This window comes from Brachypodium distachyon, chromosome 4 (assembly GCF_000005505.3).
Source record: "Brachypodium distachyon strain Bd21 chromosome 4, Brachypodium_distachyon_v3.0, whole genome shotgun sequence".
Lineage (NCBI taxonomy): Eukaryota > Viridiplantae > Streptophyta > Magnoliopsida > Poales > Poaceae > Brachypodium > Brachypodium distachyon.
In genome coordinates this window covers 14,433,379-14,460,826 of record NC_016134.3, presented here as the reverse complement: position 1 = coordinate 14,460,826, position 27,448 = coordinate 14,433,379, and the positions used below count along the sequence as shown (strand labels likewise).

General features: G+C 49.3%; 5 protein-coding genes across 6 annotated transcripts; 3 read left to right on the top strand and 2 right to left on the bottom strand.

The window, feature by feature from the left end:
- The first annotated feature begins 1,975 nt into the window (after window positions 1-1,975).
- LOC100833107 (E3 ubiquitin-protein ligase Os04g0590900) lies at window positions 1,976-3,511 on the top strand. Its single transcript, XM_014902842.2, has one exon. The coding sequence runs from the start codon at window positions 2,117-2,119 to the stop codon at window positions 3,245-3,247; it is 1,131 nt and encodes a 376-aa protein (XP_014758328.1). The 5' UTR covers window positions 1,976-2,116; the 3' UTR covers window positions 3,248-3,511.
- Window positions 3,512-4,893: 1,382 nt separating this feature from the next.
- Window positions 4,894-9,970, bottom strand: LOC100839035 (SEC12-like protein 2). Its single transcript, XM_003577323.4, has 10 exons — window positions 9,531-9,970; window positions 9,322-9,416; window positions 7,574-7,727; window positions 6,404-6,495; window positions 6,222-6,321; window positions 6,070-6,145; window positions 5,860-5,980; window positions 5,631-5,747; window positions 5,474-5,541; window positions 4,894-5,390 (listed from the first exon to the last, which is right to left on the bottom strand). The coding sequence occupies exons 1-10, from the start codon at window positions 9,786-9,788 to the stop codon at window positions 5,290-5,292; spliced, it is 1,182 nt and encodes a 393-aa protein (XP_003577371.1). The 5' UTR covers window positions 9,789-9,970; the 3' UTR covers window positions 4,894-5,289.
- Window positions 9,971-10,754: 784 nt separating this feature from the next.
- On the top strand, window positions 10,755-14,985 carry LOC100838732 (serine--tRNA ligase, chloroplastic/mitochondrial). 2 transcript variants are annotated; one of them, XM_003577322.4, is made up of 10 exons: window positions 10,755-11,008; window positions 11,103-11,287; window positions 12,267-12,360; window positions 12,461-12,609; window positions 12,703-12,795; window positions 12,997-13,176; window positions 13,725-13,891; window positions 14,081-14,215; window positions 14,290-14,383; window positions 14,468-14,985. In XM_003577322.4, the coding sequence occupies exons 1-10, from the start codon at window positions 10,849-10,851 to the stop codon at window positions 14,762-14,764; spliced, it is 1,554 nt and encodes a 517-aa protein (XP_003577370.1). In that variant the 5' UTR covers window positions 10,755-10,848; the 3' UTR covers window positions 14,765-14,985. The 2 variants fall into 2 exon arrangements, with proteins under 2 accessions (XP_003577370.1, XP_024319092.1); XM_024463324.1 differs by lacking the exon at window positions 10,755-11,008 and having other exon boundaries at window positions 11,148-11,287; window positions 12,260-12,360.
- A 54-nt stretch (window positions 14,986-15,039) lies between these two features.
- Window positions 15,040-15,927, bottom strand: LOC106866835 (uncharacterized protein C53C9.2-like). The gene is made up of 2 exons (XM_014902843.2): window positions 15,768-15,927; window positions 15,040-15,732 (listed from the first exon to the last, which is right to left on the bottom strand). The coding sequence occupies exon 2, from the start codon at window positions 15,633-15,635 to the stop codon at window positions 15,243-15,245; it is 393 nt and encodes a 130-aa protein (XP_014758329.1). The 5' UTR covers window positions 15,636-15,732; window positions 15,768-15,927; the 3' UTR covers window positions 15,040-15,242.
- A 7,612-nt stretch (window positions 15,928-23,539) lies between these two features.
- LOC104584942 lies at window positions 23,540-23,980 on the top strand. The gene has a single exon (XM_010240782.1). It carries the CDS (start codon window positions 23,540-23,542, stop codon window positions 23,978-23,980), a length of 441 nt encoding a protein of 146 aa, XP_010239084.1.
- Window positions 23,981-27,448: the final 3,468 nt, after the last annotated feature.

Sequence of the window (27,448 nt, the reverse complement as noted above, 5' to 3'; positions counted from 1 at the left end):
CTCTCAGTTTTGTTGCATCCTACGCTTGTGAAGAAATCTCCATACAATCCACCGAGATGCAAACGTGACTGCTTTTGGGCCGGTCATCCCTTCCGTTCATCAAGTCGACAAATCGAGGGCAGAGAAAATAAATTATTAAAAGACAAAAAAATTAAAGAAAATGAGAAAACCAAGGTTTGATCTAGTATTCAGGATGCATGGTTTTATCTTCACACGGTTTAAATCACCGAGGTCGCAACTTTAACGGATACACTCATCACTTTTCTTAATTCACGGTTAGTCATCAAGCTTGTAATGTCCCATAATCAGATGCATGACGTTACCAAAATATGTATGCCTAGGCTGTATAGAGTGCTTAAAAATTTGATGTCATAAATAAACATTTTTGAAGATTTAAGAACCAAATTGCATGAGGAACACAAATTTAATGGTGACACATATATTCTACTCATTACTATGTAACTATTCTTATGAAGATGCTAGTGGCGCGAACAACTGAATCGTATCCTCTCAGTTCTGTTTTGCATCCTACGCTCATAAAAAAATTCTCCATAAAATCGACGGAGATGTAAATGTGACTCCTTTTGGCCCAGTCATTCCTTACACGACAAGTCGAGCCTCATGACTCACCATTTCGCCACCGAAGCATTCTCGGGACCCATACGCAAGCCCCGGAAACCCAGGGCAAAGCCGTTGCGAGAACATGCTGTCCCGGAGGTCTCATTCCATACGGACCCATTCGCATCCACCTCCCTCGTAGCCCTACACACGCAATTCCATATATTGGGATCTATTTTCTTTCTGGTATGATTCTGGACATGTTAAACAGTTGTGGGGTGATACATTTGTAGTTGTGTATATAATCACAAGTCAAATTACCAATTCAATGTTTTGATTAGTTTTGACTTCTATTATCTTTGTGACTTCTAGCAAATCCGAAGCGTAACGCCTTCGGAAACGCGAAATGCGGGAGCGGTTCCACTTTTGGTCCCAGCTTAATTTTACAGGCCAAATTGATGTCTAAGGACGCAAAGCTGAAATACAGGGTCATCGGAAAACTGAAAGGCGGGAGCTGTCCCGCTCATGGTCCCAGCTCAATTCTCTAGTGCAATCGATGCCTAAGGACATCAGGGTTTTTAAGTCAAACTTTACATGTGTTTTTGTTGTGTTACAAGATTCTCAAATAAACTTTTGTCGCCAACAGTACAAATCTGAATTAACTAGTTTCGTGTCCAGATCCGATATGTCTACGATATTGCATGAGATCTATTATATGCAATTTATGGCTTACATATTATCAACTAGTTTTATGTTCAGAGCTGATAATGCGACATTTCACGAGAAACTAATGTATGCAATTTATGGTTCACATTATTTGTTTGCTTATTTTTGTCGAATGAATCACGGTTTTCTAATTGAACTCATTCTATGGGCTATAATTTTCAGGTAACACGAATGCAATGCGACAGTTCAATTTCTCATGACGACACGAACAATTAAGAAAAATTGGTATATAAGCTATTACGAAAAGTTGAGATATTTCTTAAACTTCAGAAGTAGGTATACAACATCATCATTGCAGTATGCGCCAGGTATAATTAAGTTGAGACATTTCTTCCATTTTTACTAGACCACGTTCTTAGTTCAAATCTTGTGTAGTTCTTCTATTCCGTATTTCAGGATTTGTTTTATTTGTGGTATAATTGTGAATCGGTTAAAAAGTTGTCGAACGATACATTTATAGTTGTGTATGTAAATATGAGTCAATTTACCATGAAGAAATTGTTTTAGTGTTTTCCATGTTAAATTTCTTCCTCTTTAAGTGCCAGAGTAAGTGAATCACAGACTGTCGCTTCTTTTTTCGTCCTGCGCTCCTAAAAAATCTCCATAAAAATCCACGGAGATGTTAACGTGACTGCTTTCTGGCCGGTCATCCCTTCCACGACAAGTCTAGCCTCACGAGTCACGACTCACCACCGCCTTTCACCTTCCTTCCCTCTCTCACCACACACCTTGGTCCGCAGTCGCACACACATAAACCCAAACCGCGTCCCCCTCAGCCGCGCGCCACCGATCCCCTCCCCTTCTCCGCTTCTCCAAACAACCGACCAACCCCATGCCGCCGCCGGAGCACCCCCTCCCGGGCCCCAACCCGAAGCCGAAGCCCCCGAAGCCGAAGCCGCCGAAACCCAGGCCGGAGCCGCTGCGGGACCACGTCGCCGTCCCGGAGGTCCCGTTCCCTCCGGACCACTTCGCGTGCGCCTCCCGCTGCACGGACCGCTGCGCGCACCACGGCCTCTGCGCTCCTCTCCCGCCGCCGGCCGCCACCGTGCACCTCAGGTCTTCTTCCTCCTCCCGCCTCCCCACCCCGCTCATCGCGCTCTCGGCTTCCGTCCTCGCAGCCTCCGCGCTTTTGTTGGTCATCCTCCTCGTCTGCCACCTCCTCCGCCGCCGCCGCCAGAGACAGAGCGCGGCCGCACCGCTGACCCAGCACCTCGGCAACGCGGAGGCGGGCACGGCGCCGCCGCTGGCGTTGTCGGAGGGGGAAGAAGGGGATGGCGGGGTGCACCACGTGTGGTACATCCGGACCGTGGGGCTGGACGAGCGCGCCATCGCGGCCATCACGGCGCTGGTGTACGACTCCGGCAAGTGCCGCCGCGTGGGGCAGCAACTCCTCGGCGGGGACGACGACGGGTGCGCAGTGTGCCTGGCGGAGTTCCGCGACGGGGAGACGCTGCGCCTGCTGCCCCGCTGCGGCCACGCGTTCCACAGGGGCTGCATCGACGTCTGGCTCCGCGCCCACGTCAACTGCCCGCTCTGCCGCGCCCCAGTCACCGCCAAGCCCGCCCCCGCCGCCACTGCTCCGTCCTCCGCGGGGATCGATGGCGAGGCAGCACCCGCGGCGGCGGCGGATCCTGCCGTGGGTGGTGGCGCCGGCGCTGAGGAGGACGAGGGCGGATTGCGTGAGCCGGCTGCGGTCAGGCGGGCCGTGTCCATGGTGGCGCTCCCGAGGCGGGCGCCCTGGCCGGAGGTCTCGCTCCTCCGAGAGCCGGCGTCTAACAGCGGGCGCGAGGGGGAAATGGGCCTGTTGAAGGTCAGCGGAGTGCTCAAGCTGTCGGAGGCGTTGGAGATGGTCGGCGTAGGCCGCAGCGGCAGGTCGATGTCGTTCGGCAGCGCGCTTCTGCCAGCGAGGTCAGGGCAGCCGGCCGCCACCGGGGCCAACAACGCCGACGAGACGCCACGGTGAATTGCTGCAGGATGAATGTTGAATTGATGATGATGCTTGCTTGATTTCTGATGTGATCAAAGGTTGCGGTTTTGGGAGTGAAGAGCGTGAGCTTGTGCATACACTGCAAACATGTCAGGAATTGTAAATAAGAATTACTGACAGAGAAAGTTGTGTTTTTGTATGAGAGATTGTGAGATATATAACCATCTAAAATATATGGAGATCGCCGGTGCATGTTCATCGTGGTTCATGGCATGAGCCTAAAATATTGTGTTCTGTTCACCATCTTTCTTGTTTCTTTGGATCTTCCAAATCATGGTATGCTGTTCTCAGGGCTATGGTTCAGAGTTGCAGATCACCCTTTTGAAGGCTCATGATCATCATGTCAGGTCCCAAACTAGTAAAGCAGGTACTATTTCAATCTCCAGCACATTTCAATCCAATTGAGACTTGCAAAGTGCTTGGGCATCTGTTGTGCTCCTATCCAAAACGAACCTGATCCTATTCCAGTTCTCTTCACTCAAAGAAAAGCATACAAATTTTATTAGATTCTGATAACAAAGTACAATAGAAATTCGCTACCTGAGGTCAGGATTCTCAAGGAAGTTCCAGGGACAGGCCACCTACTTTTGTCTTGTCACCATCTTGCTACTAACACTGCATTAAAAATGATGCTTCCTTTTGCAATGCTAAATAGGGTGAGTGACAAAGCAGCAGGAGGCAAGGTCGGCAATCAGTCCATGTCACCTTGGAAAGCAGTGTGCACCAGTTATTTTTGAACAAGAATTTGTTGCTAGTCATTGTTGGTCATCAAGTGAGATGTGTGAGTGTCAAGCGTGCGAGAGATGGAGTAGAAAGCAAGCACCTTGAAAAGATGGGATTGGAGCAGCCGGGAAGCGTGATTTGATTGGGGGCAGCTTTCACAAGTTTTTTTTAGGTTTAGGATGAATTCATGGGACATTGACACCTTGTCTTCAAAATAGCTGTTTCTTGTCATGGTCTCATGGACAAGACCCTTGCTCGCAGGAGGAAAAAAGAAATATCCCTTCGCTTCTTCAGTGTGGATTACTAGAAGTCTGAACAAGTTAACAGTGCTGACCACAGCGCGTCTGCATATGCTCTACATAAAAAATAGCCAACCAGAATAAAAGATATTAGCAAAAGAACCTGTGCGATGCTACGAAACAACAGAAAGTATATCAAGCACGAGCCGGTGGAGGCGAAGTCTGGACATTGATTTTTCGATTGGATTGATTTCCATACTGAGATTGATACCGAGATTTTTTGTTTGGGTTCGGATTGATTTCCATACTGAGATGGATACGAAGAATTTTGGATTTCATGCTAAGGAGATTGATTTATTTTAGGACCGTTCGTATTATGTTGTGACAAATTTGGACCGTACGATAACTTTCGGTAAATTTAAACCGTAGAATTTCTGCTACTGAAATCGTGAATAAGACGGGAGAAAAAGAAAATAAGAAACAGTGGCATATTGATTGTAATTTTAACGAAATTGACCAACCAACACCGACCAACGGCACCCACCCATCACCACCGATTTCAATTTAATATATTATAATAGATAATAGATGCCGATACATGCGTTTAGTCACATTACATACCAACAAATTTGAGTATGTTGTTACCATACAAGACAAAGATTGGTCACCACAGAATGTATTAGAGAAGGCTCTCATTATTCTTCATACGGTTGTACTTAATAAATATACATCACAGCCTTTTTTTTTAGAATAAAAATATACATCATAGCCTGGTCCCGATCTCTTACATTGGACTTCCTCTACGAGGCCTGGCAGCAGGAGGATAGAACATAAAACTGGAGAGGCTTAAGGATATATAACTCACATATGGCCATCAATTTTACAAAACCCAGACAAAATGGCCCTTTTCATTCTAGCGTGACATGATACTTTGTTTCCTTATCTAAATACAAAAATTGCTCTAGCTCTGACACGTTGAGCATTTATCTCCAGTAGGAGATTAGATAATCACAGAGGAAAGCAGTGAGATATCAGTAGAGGCTGAACATTTTCGTTTCATAGTGGCAACATTGCCAAGAGATCTTCTTTGTGCTGCATACAGTAATATACCAAAACTGCGAGTATAATAGCTAGTATCATGGACCATAGGCTTATACCTGTCAGAAAACAAGCAGCACACTTCAGGATCCTCGCAACAATTGGCAAGTATACAAGTAGAGGACTGATGTGAGTGACCTACCATTACTCGTTGGGGATCCAATTGATGTCACCCTTGCAGTTGAGTCGAAGGAAGTAGACAGCAAGGTCCTGATATAATATAATATAGAATAGCAGCAGTGAGAGATCATAGATGTAGAATTCGTCAACTAAAGCAGACTGAGAGTACAGGTACTGACCTTGAATCTTGAGAGAAAGCCAATGTAGTAACAATGCCAAGATGTGCCTTTTTAACTGTTACAAGCACTCGCATGTCTTTTGAACCTAGTACACTGACGCTTCCCTCAACAGTTCCACTGGACATGCAAAGGCAAATAAGTAGACTTCCAAGGAAACAAACAGCCTTGTTGACCGTAAGCTTAATGCTACAAATGCAATAAGCTGTCAATATGATTGTTCATCACTCACATTGCAAGAAGTGTACCATCAGGAGAGACAGCAAAAGCTGAAATTGCCTCACGAGTAATCTTTTTCGATCCAGTTCTCGTCCAGGAGGTAGTATTCCAAGATATTATTTTTCCATAATCACCTAAGCAGCAGAGTACTCTCTAAATGTCAGGCTTCAAGTTCACCACATAATTCTATTCATAACAGAGTGAACTCAAATCTTGATGTCACCTTGCATTGCTGTCACAAAGAGGATCTGACTGTTGTCAGGCTTATTAGAAAATCTGCAGAAGCCAAAATTTTCTCCCTGGAAATGTACAAGTCAGAAACTCGCTTGGAACAAAGACCAAGTCAATGAAAATCATAGAAGTAATATCACTCACCGCTTCTCTTGGCAGATTAGCTACAGCTTCGGATGTCTTCAAATCCCACACTCTAGATGGGCCACTGCTCCTATTGACAGCTAAAAACTTCTCATCGGAACTAAAGCATGTCCAAAACCAGAGTGAATCCATCAGTATCATACAATCAATATCCAAGTGGAAAGAGAAAGTTGAAGTGGCACCTGAAACTAAGATCCTTAACAGATGTTTTAGTATCAGGTTCTTCAATAACGGTATCCATGGCAGGCCATTTGAAGACCCTTAAATGCCCATCCTGTACAGTAGAAATAGACTATTTAACATGCTTAATAATCATAAATGTTGTAAGTTCAAACTGCTACAGAAAAGCTCACTAAAAGGAGCAAAACCATATCAGTTAATTAACTAATCCTCCAAACATAAGTGCATGACTATATCAATACGTGCAAATTTATGAACTAAATGAAATAAAATCCAGAATTGCTTTATAATTGTTCTCAAATACAAAAGTAAGAAATAGATATGCAGGAATTTTTCGCCTGCAAGAAATGATTGGTAGAAGCTATAAGTTTAGACTTGTTCTTAACTAAATAATGGAGACCGACAGCACTGTAATGTATAAAAACATACAAAGCAAGTGCGTCATGGGAATACTAAAACATTCATTTCATCTATCCATATGTTTAACTGTAATAATTTGTGTACTTATCACAGAAACTAGTTGTATATTGTTGCCAAACATTTCTGTAGCATACTAATCATGAACCAGCAAAAAAAAATCTATGTCCGCCTCAGAGACTTATCACCATATGGATCACCATAACCATAAGTGTGGTTGTCAATATTGTGAAACGCTTGTTAAGTTGCAAGATTGAGTTACTAATTGGCTGGCTACAGTACATACTCAAATTTTTCCTCAAGATATCCATATACTCCCTCCGTCCAACAAAAGATGTCTCAAGTTTGTCAAAATTTGGATGTATCTAGACATGACTTAGTGCATAGATGCATTCAAATTTAGTCAAATTTGAGACATCCTTTGTTGGACGGAGGGAGTATTACATTGGTTTCTGCATGAAGTCATTAAGTATAAAAGTTTGCTTCTACACCAACAGCTACCATATCTCATTCATGATATGTCATGTTTCGAAATTCGAAGTACCTAGCTTGTGCATCTCCTGACTACCAGAGAAAATAAAGCAACTTAGTGAAGAAACAAGGTGGCCGCGAATACGTTATCAGCCAAAATAACACCTTGATCACCAATAACATCTTGAATTGGCAAAACAAAAAGGAAATAATATGTAAAAACAAAATGCATACAAATGGGAATATTATCCCATGACAAAGAAAGCTATATATCATTCCTTTACCTCACCACCTGTCGCAAGTATTGAACCCTCTCCACTGAATGACACAGCCAACTGTAAGCCAACATCGTTTAGCTTCAGTAAAGCTTCCTCCTGGTCCGATCTCAAAACTACTTTGTGTGGCTCCTCTCCTTCTGGTGGTTCCCACCGTAACAACCTATACAAGTGGCAAATGGTTAAAATTCTGAAATGCAAAACAATGAAGCTAAATCAAGCAGTGCATATAGTTTAAGATGATTGAGACAATATAACAGGAACATGTTCACAGCAAGAAGATACCAGGGAACAATTCACCTGCATTAAAAACTCAACAAGCCCACTACTTGCTGATAAGGCCAATGAGACAAGTCCAGCAAATAGTGGTTTCTAAATGGTTTCAGATCAAACAGATTCACTTACGGCTTACAGCAACACTTATAAAGCATAATAGCAAGATGTGATTCTCGTATGATTACGAGAATGCCATCATCATGTATGGCCACTTGCTAGATCTGCTTATGTCGCTGGGAGAAAAGTTAAGATGAGAGCTGGTTAGCTTGTGCAATTCTGGTATTATCCTTGGTTTGAGGAATCCCCCTTATGTGAAAGGTTCCCTGATTTGTGTATCATCTGCACTTTGCAGCATTGCTCAGTTAAAGATGTTCATGCTATAAATGATGCTTTGACCTCTAGGGCAGGCTGACCCCTCTGTTGTTACAGCAGCGGAATCAGGTGTTGCATGAATTGAACACTGTTCAGCTGTCTCCTGACGGTGATGAGGTTTACTGGTCCCTTGGCAAGTCTTCTATTTTCTCCACTAAATCCATGTATAAGTGATTGGAAAGAGAATCTTTTGGTGCTCATAATAAGTGGATCTGGAAAGCCAGGCTTCCTCTTGAAATCTATTTTTTTTATGTGGCAATTGTTCCAGGATGCTATTCTGACAAGGGATAATATGAGGAAGAAGCGATGACCTGGGAACCCTACTTGTGTCTACTGTGATCAGATTGAAACTGCTCAACACGTATTCTTTGCTTGTCCCATGGCTAGAGTCATTTGGCGACAGCAGGATCTCTGTTCAACACTGCCTGTGTCCTAACTATTCGTGGCACTGATTTGCTTGGTTCCATGCTTTCCTGCCTCATGGAGATAGGTTTTATGTGCTTCGCGTAGCTGCTATTTGCGGAGGGCAGTTTTTGAGAAGTTTGTCAAGCCTCCTTTTGATCTGGTGTTTTCAATATGTTCTCTTCTGTTGTATTGGACAGGTTTGCAGAAGGGGGGCGACAAAGAAACCATGCAGCTGATGCAGAAAGCTTGTGCCCTGGTGCGTGCGCAAGGTTCCAGCATTACCCTGGCTGTGTCTACTGATGACGATCACATGTTGGCGTTGGGCGTCTACAAAGTGTAAAACTGTGCTGGGTGTGTTGAGGTCTTTTGGTTGCTGTAATAATATAGTTTGAACTGTTAGTTTCTGTGTTTTCGAAAAATGTAACATGGCCACTATATTGGAACAATGACACACACTTGTGCTGGTTAGAAGAAACTAAAACTAACAGTGTTGAACAATCATGCAGCAAACTACTTAGACCGAATTTAACCCAGAGAGCAACACCAAACTTCACACATTATGGACACATTTTTTTGCTGGGATGACATTATGAACACTTTGGGCTAATCAAATTTCAGCACCGGTCATATGACACAGCAGGCATCAGAGGCAGTACCGAAAATGTGCACACAAAACCCACATATTTGATCCAGTAACCAAGTACCTGCAGCCCTTGGGGAAGGCGCAGAGGACGCCGTCGCCGCGGGGGTGGACAGTCATCCGGTACGGCACCTGGTCCTCCGTGCCCAGCCTAAACACCTGCACCCCCACCATCACCACAATCAACGGCGTCAAATCAACACTCTAAACCTCTCTCTCGATCCGCGCTGGATCTGGCGAATCCAGAGAGCAAAGGAGGGACGGATCGCTCACCGGCTCCGGGGAGAGCGCCGGCGTCGCCGCGGCGGGGTCGAGCGCCGCGACGACCAGCGCGTTGGGCACGCCGCTCCTGCCCTCGCCGCCGCCGCCTCCGAGCGCCACCATGGGAGGCGGGGAGGAGGAGGACGAGGCTGCGTCCGCGTCCGCGGAGTCCTCGGCGGAGGGGGAGGGCTTGAGGATGTGCGCGAGGGGCAGCCAGGAGGCGCAGTAGATGGGGAAGCCGTAGGTCTGGCCGCCGCCGCGGGGCGCCATCGCGAGAGGCGGAGGAAGATGCCGGAGGCGGGGTGGTGGTCGCCGGGAGAGTGCGCGCGCGCGGAGAAGGAGCTGACGGGTAATCGCTAGCGACGGGGGGAGGGAATCAACTACGCGTGGATCCGAGGTTGCGTTTGGTCAGCGTTTCTGGGGAGGGATCTCACACTTTCGAGCTACAGTATTTAATTTGGGGAAGATCTTGATCAAATATTGGCATGCATCGATATTTTCCATCTATTTAATGTATTTAATTTGGGGGTGATCTTGATCAAATATTGACATGCATCAATATTTTCCATCTATTTAATCTATTTAATGTAGATATATTTACGATCTTTTATCGTATTACTTGCATTAATAAGTGATTAAAGCCTCCAGTTTTTGATTTGTTGATAAGAAAGAGATTAGGATATCATGTTGTGTGTATTAATAAGTGATTAAAAGTGTACATATTTTGACTTCCGACAAGAAAGGCTATCGTAAAAATATGGCTCGTCTCAATGAAGAACTGCAATTGTATTACCAGTTCATTTAACTTTGACTAAATTTGAATGCATCTATACACTAAGTCATATCTACATACATTCAAATTTTGACAAACTTGAAACATCTTTTATTAAACGGAAGGAGTATATGAATGTTTAATCTTGGAAGCTCGCCTGCAGAACTAGATTCTCTATTACCATTCATCACACTAAGAAAAATCAGCATTTCGTTGTTTTGCACAGTGCCATCCAAGGGGAGCCATAGCTCATGCAACATGGATGATAATCAAAACCATACTAACTCATGAATCACAAAATGATTCTGTACAGATCTTAGACAACGTTTATTTGTACTACTCCTAGGACTTTTAAAATAGTCATTTTCACGTGAATTTTCCCTGACAAATTTGCAGTTGCAGTATTTGACTATCTAAGCCAAGTGACCCGATCAGACGGCTGATATCGCCCGGAACGGCCTCATCTGGACGGCCACACGAAGGTTGTCGCAAGGCTCTCTCTTATCCCCACCTATCCGCCGCCCGCCGGCCAGCCCCCAGCACCACCTCTCCGGCGAGATGCTGACCTGCGGCCGGTACCTCTCCTCCGCCGCCGCTACCACCCCGTCCCTTTCCCCGCTCCGGAGCCTAACCTTCTCCCTCCTCCGCCGCCACCCTCTCCGCTTCCTCTCCTCCGCCTCCGCCGCCGCCGCTACCACAGTCGAGCCCGAGACGAAAGGTAAAAGCCCCTAAACCCCGAAGAGAAAACAATATCCCTTACTCTTGCATCTCTTTGATATAGAGAAGTCTGAGCTGTGTGGGCCTGGATGTAGGTGCTGGCGGCGCCGGCGCGGTTGGTGGTGCCGGTGCCCTGAGGCCGCAGTGGAAGGCGGCGATTGACTTCAAGTGGATCCGGGACAACAAGGAGACCGTCGCCACCAACATACTGAACCGGAACTCCGTCGCCAACCTCGACGTCGTCCTCCAGCTCTACGACCAGTACCTCGCGCTGCAGAAGGTCAGGGACCGGCCCGTTATTGCTACTGCTGCACTTTGGATTTGTTTGAGTTAAAGCCATCGGAACGGATAGCTTCCACGGTTCCACTGTCCAAAGAATCAGGTTGTAGTGCATGATTTACTAGGCATTGGTTGCTCTCAGATTGGATAGTTGCTATCCTAGCCTCCTAGGTTTATAACTTCCAGGCTTCCAGCTGAGATTTGCAAGAGTTGTTGTTTGCATTGTCCTATAATTGATGGACAGGCACTCTTTTAGTTTGTGGCGATGAAAGCTAGTCATGAAGTTAGAATTTAGATTCTACCTCATCATATTTATTAATTTGATGTCTGCTTATGTGTCTCCGTTGTGAAATGTTTGAGTAGCCATAAGGTTAATATGCCTAGGAACTTGTCTAGGAGTTTCCCATCAATGCAAGTATTATGCAAGAGTAGTATTTATTCTCCTTACACCTTAGGATTGATGAAAAATCACTCTTCTTAGGACATCTATTTTGCTTATTTTTTGTAGCATCATACTGCATTTATGGCAATGTATTTTGTGGCCACCCATGAAAGCTAGAAGTAGGGTGTAGGAACTCATACAGTCATACTAATCCTGAGCTTTAGTGTAGCCCTTCCAGATACGCCTTGTGATATATTACGACATTTAGTTTCTCTTGCCACCGTCAGTATTGAATTATGATTAGCATGTCTGTAATATGACAAGCTCACTGGTTTAAAATCGCTCACTGGTCAATTTGTTGTGTAGCCAAATTAATCTGCAAGGTTTTAAGTCCCCAATGGACTTGATCCTTGTTCATTAACATTTCAGTACATGGTGCACATTCTATCACTCTTTAAACTGTTCCGTTCTATAAGTTCCACCGTGCTATTGAAGACATGTATCTTTACATGCATTAGCTGAACACAATTCTTGTTCTGGACTATCATATGGTGGTAACAAAAGCATGGCAACAATTCCTAATTATGGCAGATGGCAGGAGGTCGAACGGCTCCGAGCTGAAAGAAATGCTGTTGCTAACAAGATGAAAGGGAAACTGGAACCATCTGTGCGACAAGCCTTTGTTGAAGAAGGTATAGCTATCACTAGTGTTTTCTAACATTCAAGTATGAGCAAATAGAGTTCACCTGTTGTCCTGTTTATAACCTTTTTTACTCATTTGGGATGGCGTAGGCAAGAACCTGAAAGAAAGCCTTATTGCGCTAGAAGAGGATCTTGTTCAGCTAACTGATAAGCTTCAACTAGAAGCACAAAGTATTCCTAATACCACACATCCAGATGTTCCCGTAGGGGGTGAGGAAAACTCTGTCATCAGAAAGGAGGTAGTTAGATTTCTCTATAACTACACTTTCAGTCATTGTGTTTTTCTTTATGTATCTTCAACATTCATAATTTGTTTTCGTTACCTTACACAGGTAGGAAGTCAGAGAAACTTCGATTTCACTATCAAAGATCACCTTCAGCTGGGAAAGGACCTTGATTTGTTTGACTTTGATGCAGCTTCTGAGGTATAAGTGTGACAAATTTATGTTGACATACATATTAAACGAGATGTTTACCAGTAACGGAATACTTGAAGTAAATGACATTCAGTCAATATATGCTCACTAAGAGGCTCTAATTTTTGCCTTATAATACAAAGTCCTTATATGAGTATGTGCCCATAATTGTTCTGCTCTTTTGATAAAGATTATGTCTGTCCTGCTCAGGTCAGTGGTTCAAAGTTCTACTATTTGAAGAATGCAGCTGTTTTATTGGAGATGGCCCTTGTAAATTGGGCTATTGCAGAGGTCTCAAAGAAGGGTTTCACACCACTCATAACTCCGGAGATTGTAAGATCATCTGTTGTTGAGAGATGTGGCTTCCAGCCAAGGGCCCAAAATACTCAGGTATGGAGTTCCCTTGTAACATAGTTTTTCTTGGTTTCCTTGCACAATCACTTATCTCCGCATCCTGCTCATTAAAATGATTACAAATGTATTGTGATAGAAAAGGTTTAGTTGAAGTATAGCAGGCAAGATTATTACATACTACATACTCCCTGGAACGGAGGGAATAGTTTACAACCTGGATGAAGATGTTAGGAGATTTAGAACTGGCTGTATTACCAGGTTCTTATATGCACATTTGTTCGAGCGATAGAAGTGTAATTTCTCTAGTATGTGTGTTTTGGTGCCTTGTGGCATGTTATAGTGGTACCTCAAATATTATGCAGAATCAGATACTCCCTCCGTCCCGAAATAAGTGACGTAGAGTTGTATAAGAATTTATAGAAATCCATGTCACTTATTTTGGGACGGAGGGAAGTAATACATTTGTCATCTCATTACCCATACATGGTTTCTGATTTTATAATTTATTTACCGATGTTGTCACATAAAAGAAACATTTATTTCGGTAGTTGATTGACTTCATTCCCTTCGGCATGCTTCTGTAGGTCTATTCAATTGATAACAGTGATCAGTGCCTCATAGGCACTGCTGAAATTCCTGTTGGTGGCATCCATATGAACTCTATACTTCTTGATTCTGATTTACCTCTAAAATATGTTGCCTATTCGCACTGTTTTCGCACAGAAGCTGGTGCTGCAGGTGCTGCCACTAGGTACCTCTGCTCTCTTCTCCCCTTAAAGACTGTCTTTAGAATTGTTGAGTATATTATTGATTTATTTCGAAGTTTCATCATAGTTTGCTGTATGAATGTGTCCCAGTTTGTTGGTTGACCGTTAAATTACTTCATGAGCTTTTACAGTCTTTTGTAAAGATGCTGATTCAGTCAATTTAACATGAATAGGGGTCTGTACCGAGTACATCAATTTAGCAAGGTTGAGATGTTCATATTCTGTCGGCCAGAGGAAAGTGACAAGTACCATGAAGAACTTATTACCATTGAAGAGGATCTTTATGCATCACTTGGACTCCATTTCAAGTATTTCTGATCTTCTTCTGAATATCCAAGTCATAAACAAGCCAAGACCATAACAATATTCTCCTCTACTGCAGAACTTTGGATATGGCAACAGGGGATTTGGGCGCGCCAGCCTACAGAAAGTATGACATCGAGGCATGGATGCCAGGTCTAGATCGGTATGGTGAGGTAAGCAACAAGTATTTCTTGTTCCCTCTATAACTTCTATCCATTTGAGCAATCTTGCTGATGGTTCCACATGGAAACATGCAGATCTCGAGTGCGTCAAACTGCACGGACTACCAGAGCAGGCGGCTTGGCATCCGGTTCCGTCCAGCACCCTCAGAGCCTCCACCGGCGACAAACGCTAAGAAAGGGAAGGGGGGCAGCTCTGGCCCAACACAGTTTGTCCACACTCTCAATGCGACAGCAGTAGCTGTTCCTCGCTTGATTATATCCATCCTAGAGAATTTTCAGCAAGAGGATGGAACCGTGCTGATTCCGGAGCCGCTAAGGCCTTTCATGGGTGGACTTGGCATCCTCGCTCCAAAACCAAAGGGAACAGCATGAAGGTCGTTATGCTGTCATTTGGACTTCTTTAGAGTGGACTTTGTAAAAGATGAAAGTAGCAAGTGCCAAAATGAACTTTTTATTCTGGGAGAAGCTCATTTTGATTCTCTGTATTTTTATTTTTTTTGTAAATTTCGACGCATGTGCTAATGTCGTACTATGGAACTGAGAGATGCACCCGGGCTAACATGGTCCCATTCTCACAGATGTTTTTTTTGGTATTTTCGAAAAATTGTACTGTAGAAAAAATCGAGATGTACATGTTGGATACTATGTGCGCGACTTGTTCTGCTCGTTTTGTTCTGTTATGATCACAAATCCCCCAGTCCAATACTGTACTGTGTACTCCCGAAATAATCCCACAACATCGCGTCTGAAATAAACTACGAAGTACGTAAAGAATAAAGACTAGGAACTGGCAATTTCCAGGTGGCGAAGAAAATAAACGAAATAATCCTACGACATCGTATAAAAAAAATCACTCGTCGTCTTTCTCCTTCTCTTCCTCCTCCTCCTCCTCGTCAAAGATCATATCGCGATGCCACTCCTTCTCTTCTTCCTCCTCCTCATCGTCCTCGTAGTCGGTGACCTCAACGTAGCCCTTGGCGGCGAACTCCCGGATGACCCGCTCCTTGTATGCCATCCTGTCGTCCTGCAGCTCCTCGACATGCTCCGCGGCACTGGCCAGCAAATCCAGCACGGCTTGGCCGCGCGCGCTCAGCCGGGCGAACAGGTCGAGGCCGGGGGGCCGGAAGGGCGGCCTCCTCTCCATGGCCATCGCGTACTCGATCTCCTCCTGCGTCAGCCGCCTCTTTTTCTTGGGCTCAGGGGCCGCCGCTTCCACGACCGCCGGCGGCGAAGAGGACTCCATTAGATTGGTTAGTTGCGGCCGGGATGGCTGAATCGAATTCGATTGGCGTATGGGAGCGCGGCTGGTTGTCTGGTTTGACGGACGGAGGGGAATCGTCCATAATATATGACGCCTTCACCGGCCCTCGGGTTCTCGATCGATCTCCGACTCGGGCTCGCCCTCGTTCCGTTTGTCCGAGTCCGGTGTGGTATAAACAGGACTACATGAGAAAGAAGATTTTTTCGTGGACAGCCCAAAAAAGTTTTTTTTTTGCCTCTCTTGGTAACTTTTTTATTTTTTAAAAAATTAGTTGGCTTTTAGAAAAAATCGAGCTTTTTATTTTTATGTTTTTTTATCTTACTCCCACTTACCGTGACGAGCGCCGCTCCGGCGAGCCGCCACGGTGGCGCATCGGCAGCAAGGTTGCCAGATCCGGGCGGAGGAGGAGGCGTGCCGCCCCGATCCGGCTGCTTCCTGGCGACGCGTAGGAGGTGCCACGGTGGCGGTGCTGGGGGACGAAGGGGCGGCCGCGACGCTGGGAGACAAAGGTGCCGCGGCGGCGCGGTGGGCGGTGAGGCAGGCGTGGGGAAGGGAGAGAGGAGGGGTCGGGGAGGAGCAGCGCACGAGGGAGAGAGAGGAGGGGTCGGGGAGGAGGAAGACGGGGAAGGGAGGAGTCGGGTGAGGAGGCAGTGCCTCGTAGAGGCTCCTTCGTCCGCCCATTGTGGAAGTGGTGAGCGAACGCCAAACAGGCTTCCTGCTTTCTATAGCAGGTTCTCTATGCTTGTCTATAGATCTGATTGACGCGTGGGTCACAAATGTCGGTGACTAATCTTTTCTCAACCGAAGACTAACCCCCATATGCCGTCAGCACTTTTGGGCGCCGTGCCGCCTCTGCCGTCCCCGGTCACGGACGCGCTCCTGCTGGCCGCTGATCCCGTGCCCCCTCGTTCCTGCCTGCGCCACTCCTGCTCCGACGGGCCACCGCCGCCCCGTGACTCCTGTGCGTACCCTCGCCCACGCGCCCTTCTTCGCGCGTGATCGTTTAAAAAACCGGACCGGTGTGAGTATCGGTTCAGGTTCTTAACGGTTGGTCCTAATATCACTAAAGAAATGTCAAAGTTAGTTCTAAAATTACTAAACTTCATATTATATTTTTCTTTTATAAAAGTGATCATGCAAGGTTCTTTAAGGTGGCATTTGACCAGCTAATGCGGCACGCTGATCCAAGACACTCCGGCTTGGGGGGCTTTGGCGGTAGAAATCCTGTCGTTCGTAGTTGAAGAAAATCACATATGTACAGTCCGAAACGGGGCCAAATGAGGGGAGCTCTCGGTAAATGCGGCTGGGTTGTGAGATCGAATTGGACCAGATACGGTCCCTGTAACAAAAGGAGGGGATATCGTTAGCAGTAGGACACATGAGCAGATTGAAATATTAGCCTACATAAGCCATACCACTTCACCATTGTATGGGTATGCTGTTGGAGATGCTCTTACTCTTTTCACTCTCCCCGGCCTCATTCCCTTTTCTCTCTTCCTCCTCTTCCACTCCATATTGTCAAGGTCGAGGGCAGCTCCTCTTCGGGAAAGGAGGAAAGAAGAAGGGGGCTGCTTCTCCTTTGTTGTTCTGCTGCCACCACGAAAGCCCAAACCGGCAACCTTTCCCCTGGTGGATTACCTGTACTGCACTTGGGAGGAAGGGGTGTGCCATGTGCAAGGGCCATCCTGACGACCCGATGAGATCAACTGGTTGGTGCTGTTGGGAGCCTCTCCTCTCCGGCTCGTACCTCTTCCACCCTAGGTCGCCTCCGAATCGCTGTCGAGGAGGAATAGAGGGAAATGGATGTTATAAACCACGAATGAGCGAGTACTAGCTCTCGAACCACTCTCCCTGAAAAGAGATCCCCCCCCCCCCCCCCACCCCGCGTCGTCTCCTCCAGGGCAACTCGGGGGCGAACCCTAGCGCCTAGGCCGCCGCCGTCCTCCAACCCCTGCCTCTCCCCTTGCCGTAGCCGGAGGCCGCCACCGGCAAGCTCGGGGCGCCGCCAGTGAAGGCTGCGGCGACGCCTTGTCACGACGGCCAGGTCACCCGCCTCCCGTCCGCGCATCGTGCTCGCGCAGTGGCGATTCCGCAAGATCCGTAGTCCTCCTCGCCGGATCCGACGTCTGCCGGGCAAGATCCGGCTGGTGCGCCGCCACCAGCCCTTGCCGCTCCGTCCCCCATGTCGCTCCTCCACCTCACCGGCGTCTCGTGTGCTTCGGCGTTGAGTTCATTCCCTCCATGGTCGTCGTCAGCGCGGCAACCGCCGGCAAAGTTCTGGCCTGTTTGCCCATGGCGCCTCACGGGCCCGTGCACCTCTACCTCGCCTCCAACTCGCCGAGCTCCCTCATGGCTACAGCTCGCCGTCATCCGGCGGCCCCTACACTGGATCCGGTGGACGCGGGCTAGATCTAACGAACTGCTGCGTCGCTGCTCCTTTCCGCTGCTCCTGCCCACCTCGTCGTCCACGGGCAAAATCAAGCGTCCGCACGCCACGTGCGGCACCATGGTCATCGCCATCTGGGGCTCCTCACCGGCCCGGATCTCGCCTCCTGCGAGCCTCTCGGCCTAGGATCCTTTTGACGTCGACGATGCTGGCCTGCACCATCTCCAGTTACGCCTCCACATCTACAACCTTCTGTCCTGGTATCTGTATCATCTCCACCAAGCCGCTGCCACCTCAGATTGCAATTTTTTCCGAATGTTCACGTTGATTAGAGCAATGCTGCGTGCTCCTCTTTTCTCTCCTCGTCCCTCCCTCTGTCATCTGTGGCACTGCCATGCAGGCCCTCCCCTCGGTAACCATGGTTTGCAGATGGCAACTATGGTGGCGGCACCAATAGTCTAACGGCTAGTGCCGTGGCTTGGACTATGAGGTCTCTATACAACTTGGTCGATGTGCTTCTAGGATCCATGGTTTTGCAGATGGCTGCCATGGAGGCGGCATCCTCCCGTCGGAGATGGCCATGATAGAGTGCGTGTCTGCTGACTTTAGTCGTCCATTTAGCTCCTCAAAATCTTGAAACTTCTGTCGATTGCCTTTGTTCCGATCATTTGGTGTCGTATGTGACCTCCTTCTACACTCCTCCATTGGGTAACTCACCCCCTTTTGGGGAGATATTTTTTCACTAGTGTCACTCTTAGAAAGCATGTCACCACCATATTGCTACTTCTCCTTCTCCCGGAATGCCCACCCCCTGATGAAGACTTTGTGCAATCTCTATGCATGCTCAAAGAGCCAACGTTGTCTTTCCTCATCAGATGACATTGGTGCGGCTTCTTGATGAAGATGCTTGTGGTTTCTCTGCCAGAAGTTTTCTTTTTTTTTTCTTGAGCTATCTGGCTACAATCATCCCCGCCTCTAGTTATGTCCTATGGCAGTCCTCCTTCTATTGCTCGTGTTCCCCGGTGGATGATTATATCATGACCCATGCTGCTTCCCCTAGCTTCTGTTTAGTTGGTTATTTGCGTTGTGTTGTAATCATGTGTTGCCCCTCGGGCTTCCTTTTGGAAATATATTCAGGTGGGGATTCCCCCCTCCCCCCCCCCCCCCCTGCTGATCTCTCAAAAAAGTTGAGTAATTTCAGTTGCGTCCGTTATGTTCTGTGGGACCCAATCCAACATGTCTTGGGTTAGCGCACCATGTCGGCCGGTCAAATGCTCTCAAGCCACCTTAGGACCTAGCTTGATCAATTTAATTAAAAATAAAACTCAATTATGTAGTTTAGTAATTTTAGAACTAATATGACACCTCTTAAATAATATTAGGACCACATATGTATTTTACTCTAGTATATTTTTTATAAATTTGATCAAACTTTATAGGTTTGACTTAGCACAAAAACGGAATATCTTACGAAAAAACCGAGGAAACACTGTTGTGCCCAACCTACTGTGCTTTCAGGTGGTGAAGGTTTTCCCCAAACTTACGGCGATGGTGGTTGTGAAAAAAAATCGGATCTTTGTAGTGAAAATAATTATAGTGGTTTTTAGGGACCTCCTCATGAGGGTGGGATGTTCCGTAATCCGTTGGAATAAAGAGGTGATCCCATTTATAAATCGAGCCTAAATATCATACAAAGAATGGCTTATTCAATAAAATCCGTGTGAAAACCCTGACTACGAACAAACACCTAAGAATGCTAGATACAGAGAAAAGCCAATGTACGAGCCGCAACCGCAAAAGAAAAACCTCCGCTCGCTCCAACGACGCCGAATACGAAGCAAATCCTTGCCCATAGGAAACTAGGCATAACTAGACTTCTCCGATGAACGGAGCTGCCTCGGCAGGTGCAAATTGCGCACCAGCGAGCCCCCGCTGCTCAAAGCCACCACCCCTGGCCAAACCCGAGTCAGACACACCGCAACAAGCATCCTCTGCGCAAGTCGAGGGCTCCAAAGGTAGCGCCTTCAAGGACACGACTCCCGAAGACGTCATTGCTGCCCGATTCGGATAAATCGGTTGTAAGTTTTTGTTGGAAGATAACTTGACCACGAGGGGTGGGATGCACGATGACATGTTGAGAAAGGAGCGACGTTTGAAGATTCCGTTGTCGCTTGCACCGATGAAGTCAGTGCAAAGTTTTCACTCGCAGCCAGCACACACCCACCAAAGACGGGAGGAGCCAACGGGCAAGCAAGACGACATGACGAAGAAGTCAGGCCAGGCCACCGCACCACCACACTGAGGCTCCAACATGGCAGCCAGACGCGCCGAGCCAAGGAATTCTGGTGACACCAACAGGCGCATCGGTGCTGCCGCAGGAGAGAGCGTGAACCGGATCTGGTGCCGCCCCTCCATGGATCCGGCGATGCCATCTACGTGGAGCAAAGACGCCGCGCCGACGAAGAAGTCATGCCTCAAAACAAAGGCCCCGTGGCCGCCGCCGCAGGGCGGCAAGGGAGGAGGGAGATGAAAGGGGCAGCGGGGACGGGGGCTAGGTTTCCGCCCGGGTGGCCCCTTGGAACGACACGAGGACACGGGAACGTTGTCTCTAATGGCAAGAACGTTAATCGTAGTTTGCAGTTGTAAGAAGGTTGTCAGGTACATTTTTGTTCTGGTCATAGAAACCTTCATTTGTTGCTGTGGACCGTTGAGCTTTGCATTGCATGAAAGAAGCTGATACTACAATGCTTGATTTTGCATTGCATGGAAGAAGCTGATACTACAATGCTTGATTTTTTGCTTTTTTTTAGAGGATGCTTGATTTTTGCTAGTCTTTACACAGTGAAAAGGGACCACGAAAAAAAATGACAGTGAAAAATTGGCTTCTGTAGCCTGCTTTTTTTTTTAGAACAAAAAAAAGCCTGCTTTTTTTTTAGAATAAAAAAAAGCCTGCTTTTTTTGAGAGGAAAAAAAGGGGCTGCTCGTCGAACAAAAAGGTTAGAAACTTGAAACAATTGGGCCGGCCGTCCCGCCACGATGGTGACATGGGCTTTCAGAACGCATCAGCCCACCACAACCCAATATATAAGAGATGGGTCCCCTCTAACCAGCGCCCCACTGTTAGAATCTTCTTCCTCCACGCCCTCCTCGCACGAGCCCGCGCAGAGCAAGAACAAAGAAAGGCTCCGTTCCCGGCGAGGCGTAGGAGTCGTGTTCCAGACGACCGCGGACCGTCCATGGATAATCCCACCTCCGCGTCCGCCGCCCCCGCCCCCGCCCTGAGCTCCCACCGGTAGTCTGTGTGCATCCTTAATTCGTTTTCTTTTTCGTCGTCCTCAACTCGATCCATTCCGTCAATCCTATTCAGAAACCATTTTCTTGCACAGGTAGTACTTGTGGCGTTTATTTCTTGATCTTTTCTGGTTTGAAATGTATTTCTTGTCTTTCTTGATGAGTGTTCTTTCACAGGAAGCTTTTCTTGGGGAAAGATCTTCTAGCACAGTTTTCTTTGATCGATACATGAATTTATTAGAATTTGTGTCATTTTGCTGCAGTTTCCAGAGGAAACGGAGTTCGCCGTCCCGGCCGAACTCATAACCGGAGTGAAATCCGTTGACGACCTCAACGAGGACGTCGCAAATGTGTACAGTACAGTGGCATTGCTTCGTGAAGAAATTTATTCTTCTTCCAGGCGCGAGGAAGGTCAGGACCCCAAGAGTTTGGGGAAGAAGCGTCAAGTACTTTGGAAGGAGATTAAGAAGCTTCTCAAGATGGCCAAGGACTGGCGGCTACAGATTGAGGCAGAGGCTGGTCCTCGGGCGGCGTTCGAGGAGCCTTATCACCTGTCCCGTCCCATTCCGAAGCCTTGATCAAGAGCCTAGAGTAATCTCCTGAAGGCGTGAACGACGGGTTCCACGAGAAAAGCAGTTAGTGTAGATAATAGGATCACCAATTTCTGCGATTTGGTTTCCTGCAGGCGTTAGGATAGACATTGGACACCCGTGATGGCGAGATCTCACTGACCATTATTTGGGTTCGTTTTGCTCTTACGATCGAGTTGAGTTGGGTTTGAACTCAGGAAGCACTCAGGCTTATTTGTGTTGGGTGACGGCTTCAAACCAGCAAGTGTTCGTTCGCTGTTCTTTGTTAGGCAAGAAGAAATAAGAGTATCTGATAGATTGGTTTGAGTAATTGTGAATCTTTTGGTGTATTGCCTCCTTCTGAAAACTAGTTTAGTTGGGTTTGCCTCTTTCCGTGAGTCACTGGGGACATTCTGCAGTGATTAGGTGATGATGGCGATTCGCTTCGAAAGTCGAGCGGCTTCGTCCGATGGTCCGGCGAGTGGCGGTTCCTGCTGACCGGTGACGCCACGACGGCGACAGCTGGCCGGTTCTTACTTTGCCGTGGGTTTCTTTCTTGGGTTTTGCTATACATCAGGCGCCTGGTTTATTCTTTGAAACTAAGCGACGCGCGCTGCCGTCGGTCTCTCTTTGAGATTCGCGTTGCTAGCGTGCTTTTTCCTCTTTGTTTTTTGGGTGTCTGGCTTTTTCCCTCTGACCACGTATGCTTTTTGAAATCCGCGCCCGTGTTGTCCTCTTGCTTGCGGAACTCTCGAGAGAAAAAGGTTGGGGAGGGGGGAGGGGATTCTGATCTCACTCGTCGCCGGCGGGCATATTCGGCCGCGCCACCGCCGCCCGGTGAGCCCGACCAGTGTCTCGACCCCTCCATACTGTTGGACGAGTCCTGCTGTATGGTTCGGGTCTCACCCCACTCCCTCCTCGTTCTGTACTGCTGTAGATCGTGTGTTGAGTTTTTCCAGTACACCACCGGCTATATAAGTACATGAATGCATACGAGAGCACCCAAGAGTGCATTCTCCAATTCTGTCCTCCTCTACATGGTATCAGTCGCACGAGTTTTCCTCCTGTAACCCAAACCGCTTCCGCCCCACCTCTCCCACCTCCCCTCGTCATGACTGACCAGCCAGCAACCAACCCCGCCGGCCAGGGCCGCGGCCTCGCCGCCGCCTTCGATGCGGCCACCCCGGTCGCGCCAACCCCTCCCGGCACTGCTGCTCTGGCTGCTCGCGCCGGCTCGCTCGGCATCGCTGTGAACCAGCAGCCCGCCCGCCGGCGCCACCCGCGCCTTGCCGCCTGGACGGCATCATCATCCACGAGCGCGTCCCGCAGGTGCTGCAGCTCCAGCCCCCCCCAACTACGGGCACTGGCGCGTCCTGTTTGAGCTGCTCTTCCAGCAGTACGGCGTCATGGCGCACATCACCGATGCCCCGCACCCCGGCGATCCTCTCTGGCTGCAAAACGACGCCCACATCGGCTCCTGGCTGTACAATCGCGTCTCGCCGGACATCCTCGCGCTCATCATTGCCCCCAACCCTACTGCGGCGTCCGTCTGGGCAGCGATCCGCGGCATCTTCCTCGACAACCAGGAGATGCAAGCTGTCTACATCGGCACTGCCTTCCGCTAGCTGGAGCAGGGCAACATGCCCATCCTCGCCTACTTCGGCCGCCTCAAGGACTTCGCCGATCAACTCTGCGAGCTCAGCGACCTCGTCACTGACCGTGCACTCGTGATGCAGATGTTCCGCGGGCTCCATCCACGCTTCTACTACACCATCCCGATGCTCACGTCGCGCGTGCCGTACCCCATGTTCCTGGAGTGCCGCGCTTTCCTCGCTCTTGAGGAGAGCCGCGAGGTCTATTCGCACGGCTCGGGCTCGAGCTCAGGCTCTGACACGGCGCTGCACGTCTCCGCTCCGGCCAACTCCAACAACTCCACCAACAATCGGAACCGCAACCGCCGGAACAAGGGCAAGGAAACGGCCAAAGGGAAGAGCGCCGCCGGTGGATCCGGCACGACTTCGTCCACACTGCAGCTGCCGATGCCGGTCACCAACCCCTGGACCGGGCTCGTCCATGCTTGACCCGTGCCGTGGCGCCCTCACACCCTGGGGACCGGCATCCTCGGGCTGTGGCCGGCTATGCCGCCCGCGTTCGCTGGCTCGTGGTCCCACTACCAGGCAGTGCAGGCGCCCCTGTACCAGCCACCGGCGCCCGCATACCAGCCACTAGCACCACAACAGCCACCGCCATCTGCACCAGCATGGGATCAGCAGGCATTGATCCAGGCATTGAACGCTCTCTCCACCAACCCTGCGCCGCCGAACAACGGGGAGTGGTACTTCGACACCGGTGCAACGAGCCACATGTCCTCCGACTCTGGTATGCTCTCCGCTGTTCGCCCTTCATCTCATTCTCGTATTGTGGTTGGCAATGGGTCTTCTCTTCCTGTCCTCTCCTCTGGTAGACTTCACATCCCCACTGCTTCCAGTCCCCTCTCTCTCTCTAATGTTCTTGTTTCACCTCCCTTAATTAAAAACCTAATCTCCGTTAAAGCTCTAACTCGTGAAAATCCTGTTAATGTCGAATTTGACGACGTTGGTTGCTCTGTTAAGGACCGGCGCACCAAGACGGTTCTGCTCCGCAGTGACTGCCCCGGCGATGATCTCTACCCGCTTGGTCCGACAAGACACACCAACCTCCTCGCCGCTTCCTCCGCAACAGCCGACCTGTGGCACCAGCTCCTCGGCCATCCGGGGCGTTCTTCACTAGCTGGCGTTCTTAGCACTGCATCTCCACATAGTAGCAAGACTCCATCGCATACTTGTCATGCATGTCAAAACATGTTAGGTTGCCCTTTTCAGATTCTGCTCATGTATCGTGCTTTCCTTTCCAGCTTGTGCATTGTGACTTGTGGACATCCCCTGTAATCAGTGTTTCAGGTTTCCAATACTATTTAGTCCTACTAGATGATTACAGTCATTATGTTTGGACTTATCCTCTTCGTCGCAAATCTGAAGCTCTTCCTGCCATACAACGTTTCCACTCGCTCCTTAGCAAACACCTCTCCCTTCCCCTCCTCACTCTCCAAGCTGACAACGGACGGGTGTTCGACAACCATCTTGCTCGCTCCTTCTTCTCTGCCAACGGAATCCAACTTAGGATGTCCTGCCCCTATACTTCTGCTCAGAACGGTCGCGCCGAGCGCATGCTGCGCACCTTAGCCGAAATCTCACGCACCATACTCTTCCATGCTTCCATGCCACCGGAGTTTTGGGCTGAGTCCATCGCCACAGCCACGTTCCTGATCAACCGGCGGCCATGTCGTCCTCGCATTTTCCAAACCCCGTTCGAGCTCCTCTATGGCGTCCCACCCGACTACTCTGCTCTTAGAGTTTTTGGTTGTCTCTGCTGTCCCAACACCACAGCTACCTCCCTGCATAAGCTAGCGCCTCGCTCTGTGGCTTGCACCTTTCTTGGCTACTCCCCTGACCATAAAGGCTACCGCTGCTATGACAATCTCACAGGTCGCGTGTTGATCTCCAGGCAAGTGTTCTTCGATGAGCAGCAGTTCCCATTCCACGTGCAACCAACTTCTCCACCCACTACCTCGCGACGCCCACTACCTCTGCCGTCCATGCCGCTCGTTTCTGTTGCAACAGCCAACACCTCTCCTTCTGCCGCGTCCACGGCAGCCACCGCTACCTCGCCTCCCGCCACGGCAGCCCGCGTCACCCCATCTTCCTCTACCGCGCCCCCTGCCGCTGCAGCCCGCGCCACCCCATCTCCCTCTACCGCGCCCCCTGCCTCTGCAGCCCGTGCCACCCCATCTCCCTCTACCCAGCCCTCTTCCGCGCCAGCCCGCGCTGCCTCCTCTGCCGCATCTCCTGACGCGGCAGCTCGCACCGCATCCCATCCCATGCTCACCCGCGGGCAACGCGGTATATTCAAACCTAACCCTAGATACCACGTCGCTGAGTATGCTCTCGCTGCTCTCGCCGATGCCTCCCCCATCCCATCTTCTGTTCGCTCTGCTCTCCGCGACCCTTGTTGGCTAACCGCAATGCAGGATGAGTACAAGGCGCTGATGGCCAACCAAACTTGGTCTCTGGTTCCGCGGCCGGCCGGCGCCAACGTCTTCACCGGCAAATGGGTGTTCCGCCACAAGCTCCGACCAGATGGCACTCTGGACAGATACAAGGCGCGCTGGGTCCTGCGAGGATTCTCCCAGCAACCAGGAGTGGACTTTGACGAGACTTTCAGTCCCGTCGTCAAGTCTGACACGATCAGGACCGTCCTCACCGTCGCCTCCTCGCATGCTTGGCCTGTACACCAGCTGGACGTCAACAACGCGTTCCTGCAGGGCTTCCTCACCGAGTGTGTGTACTGCCAGCAGCCGGCCGGCTTCGTCGACACCACGCGGCCCCAACACGTCTGCCTCCTCAATCGCTCGCTGTACGGCCTCAAGCAGGCTCCGCGGGCGTGGTATGATCGGATCGCTCAGTTCCTGCGCTCCATTGGCTTCGTCATCGCCAAGTTCGATCACTCGTTGTTCATCCTTCGGCGCGGCAACGACATGGCGTTCCTCCTACTATATGTGGACGACATCGTCATCACCGTCTCGACGACGACAATGCTGCAGCAGCTGACCGCCCAGCTCAGCACCGAGTTCTCTCTCAAGGACTTGGGGGAGCTGCACCATTTCCTCGGCATTCAGGTCTCTCGGAGCAGCGCCGGCTTCTTCCTTTCAGAGGAGCAGTATGCCAAAGACCTCCTCGAGCGGGCGAACATGACGGCCTGCAAGCCGGTGTCCACGCCTGTCGACACCCGGTCCAAGCTTGATGCCGACAGTGGCACACTCGTTGCTGATGCCTCAGAGTACCGGAGCTTGGTGGGGGCACTCCAGTACGTCACCATGACACGGCCAGACATCCAGTACGCCGTGCAGCAGGCCTGCTTGTACATGCATGTGCCTCGGGAGCCACATCTCGCTCTCGTCAAGAGGATTCTACGGTACATCCGCGGCTCCACTGCTCATGGTCTTCACCTCCGGCTCTCGGCATCCCTCGACTTGATCGCCTACTCCGACGCTGATTGGGCCGGTTGCCCTGACACGAGGCAGTCGACGTCGGGCTACATCGTCTTCCTCGGCGATGCCTTGGTCTCCTGGTCCTCAAAGCGCCAGCCTACAGTCTCTCGGTCGAGTGCAGAAGCCGAGTACCGCGGCCAACGTCGTCGCTGAGTGTTGCTGGCTCCGGCAAGGGCACGGTGGTCTACTGCGACAACATCTCGTCGGTGTACATGGCTGCCAATCTAGTGCATCACCGCCGGACGAAGCACATCAAGCTCGACATACACTTTGTGCGCGAGAAGGTAGCGCTTGGCCATCTTCATGTGCTGCATGTTCCCACCTCGCAGCAATTCGCGGATGTCATGACAAAGGGCCTGCCGACATCTTCCTTTCAGGAATTCAGGTCCAGCCTGTGTATCGGTCCTCCTGACGCACAGACTGCCGGGGGGTGTTGAACAAGTCCTGCTGTACCGTTCGGGTC

Excerpts from the sequence above, each read along its gene's own strand:
- LOC100839035 (XM_003577323.4), bottom strand. The coding sequence starts at position 9,788 with ATGGCGCCCCGCGGCGGCGGCCAGACCTACGGCTTCCCCATCTACTGC. Across the intron at positions 6,146-6,221 it reads CTAATCTGCCAAGAGAAGCG|GGAGAAAATTTTGGCTTCTG; the intron begins GTGAGTGATATT and ends GTACATTTCCAG. Across the intron at positions 5,542-5,630 it reads GCTTTCTCTCAAGATTCAAG|GACCTTGCTGTCTACTTCCT; the intron begins GTCAGTACCTGT and ends ATATTATATCAG.
- LOC100838732 (XM_003577322.4), top strand. The coding sequence starts at position 10,849 with ATGCTGACCTGCGGCCGGTACCTCTCCTCCGCCGCCGCTACCACCCCG. Across the intron at positions 13,892-14,080 it reads GCTGCAGGTGCTGCCACTAG|GGGTCTGTACCGAGTACATC; the intron begins GTACCTCTGCTC and ends TAACATGAATAG. Across the intron at positions 14,216-14,289 it reads TCACTTGGACTCCATTTCAA|AACTTTGGATATGGCAACAG; the intron begins GTATTTCTGATC and ends CCTCTACTGCAG.
- LOC100833107 (XM_014902842.2), top strand. The coding sequence starts at position 2,117 with ATGCCGCCGCCGGAGCACCCCCTCCCGGGCCCCAACCCGAAGCCGAAG.
- LOC106866835 (XM_014902843.2), bottom strand. The coding sequence starts at position 15,635 with ATGGAGTCCTCTTCGCCGCCGGCGGTCGTGGAAGCGGCGGCCCCTGAG.
- LOC104584942 (XM_010240782.1), top strand. The coding sequence starts at position 23,540 with ATGCCCATCCTCGCCTACTTCGGCCGCCTCAAGGACTTCGCCGATCAA.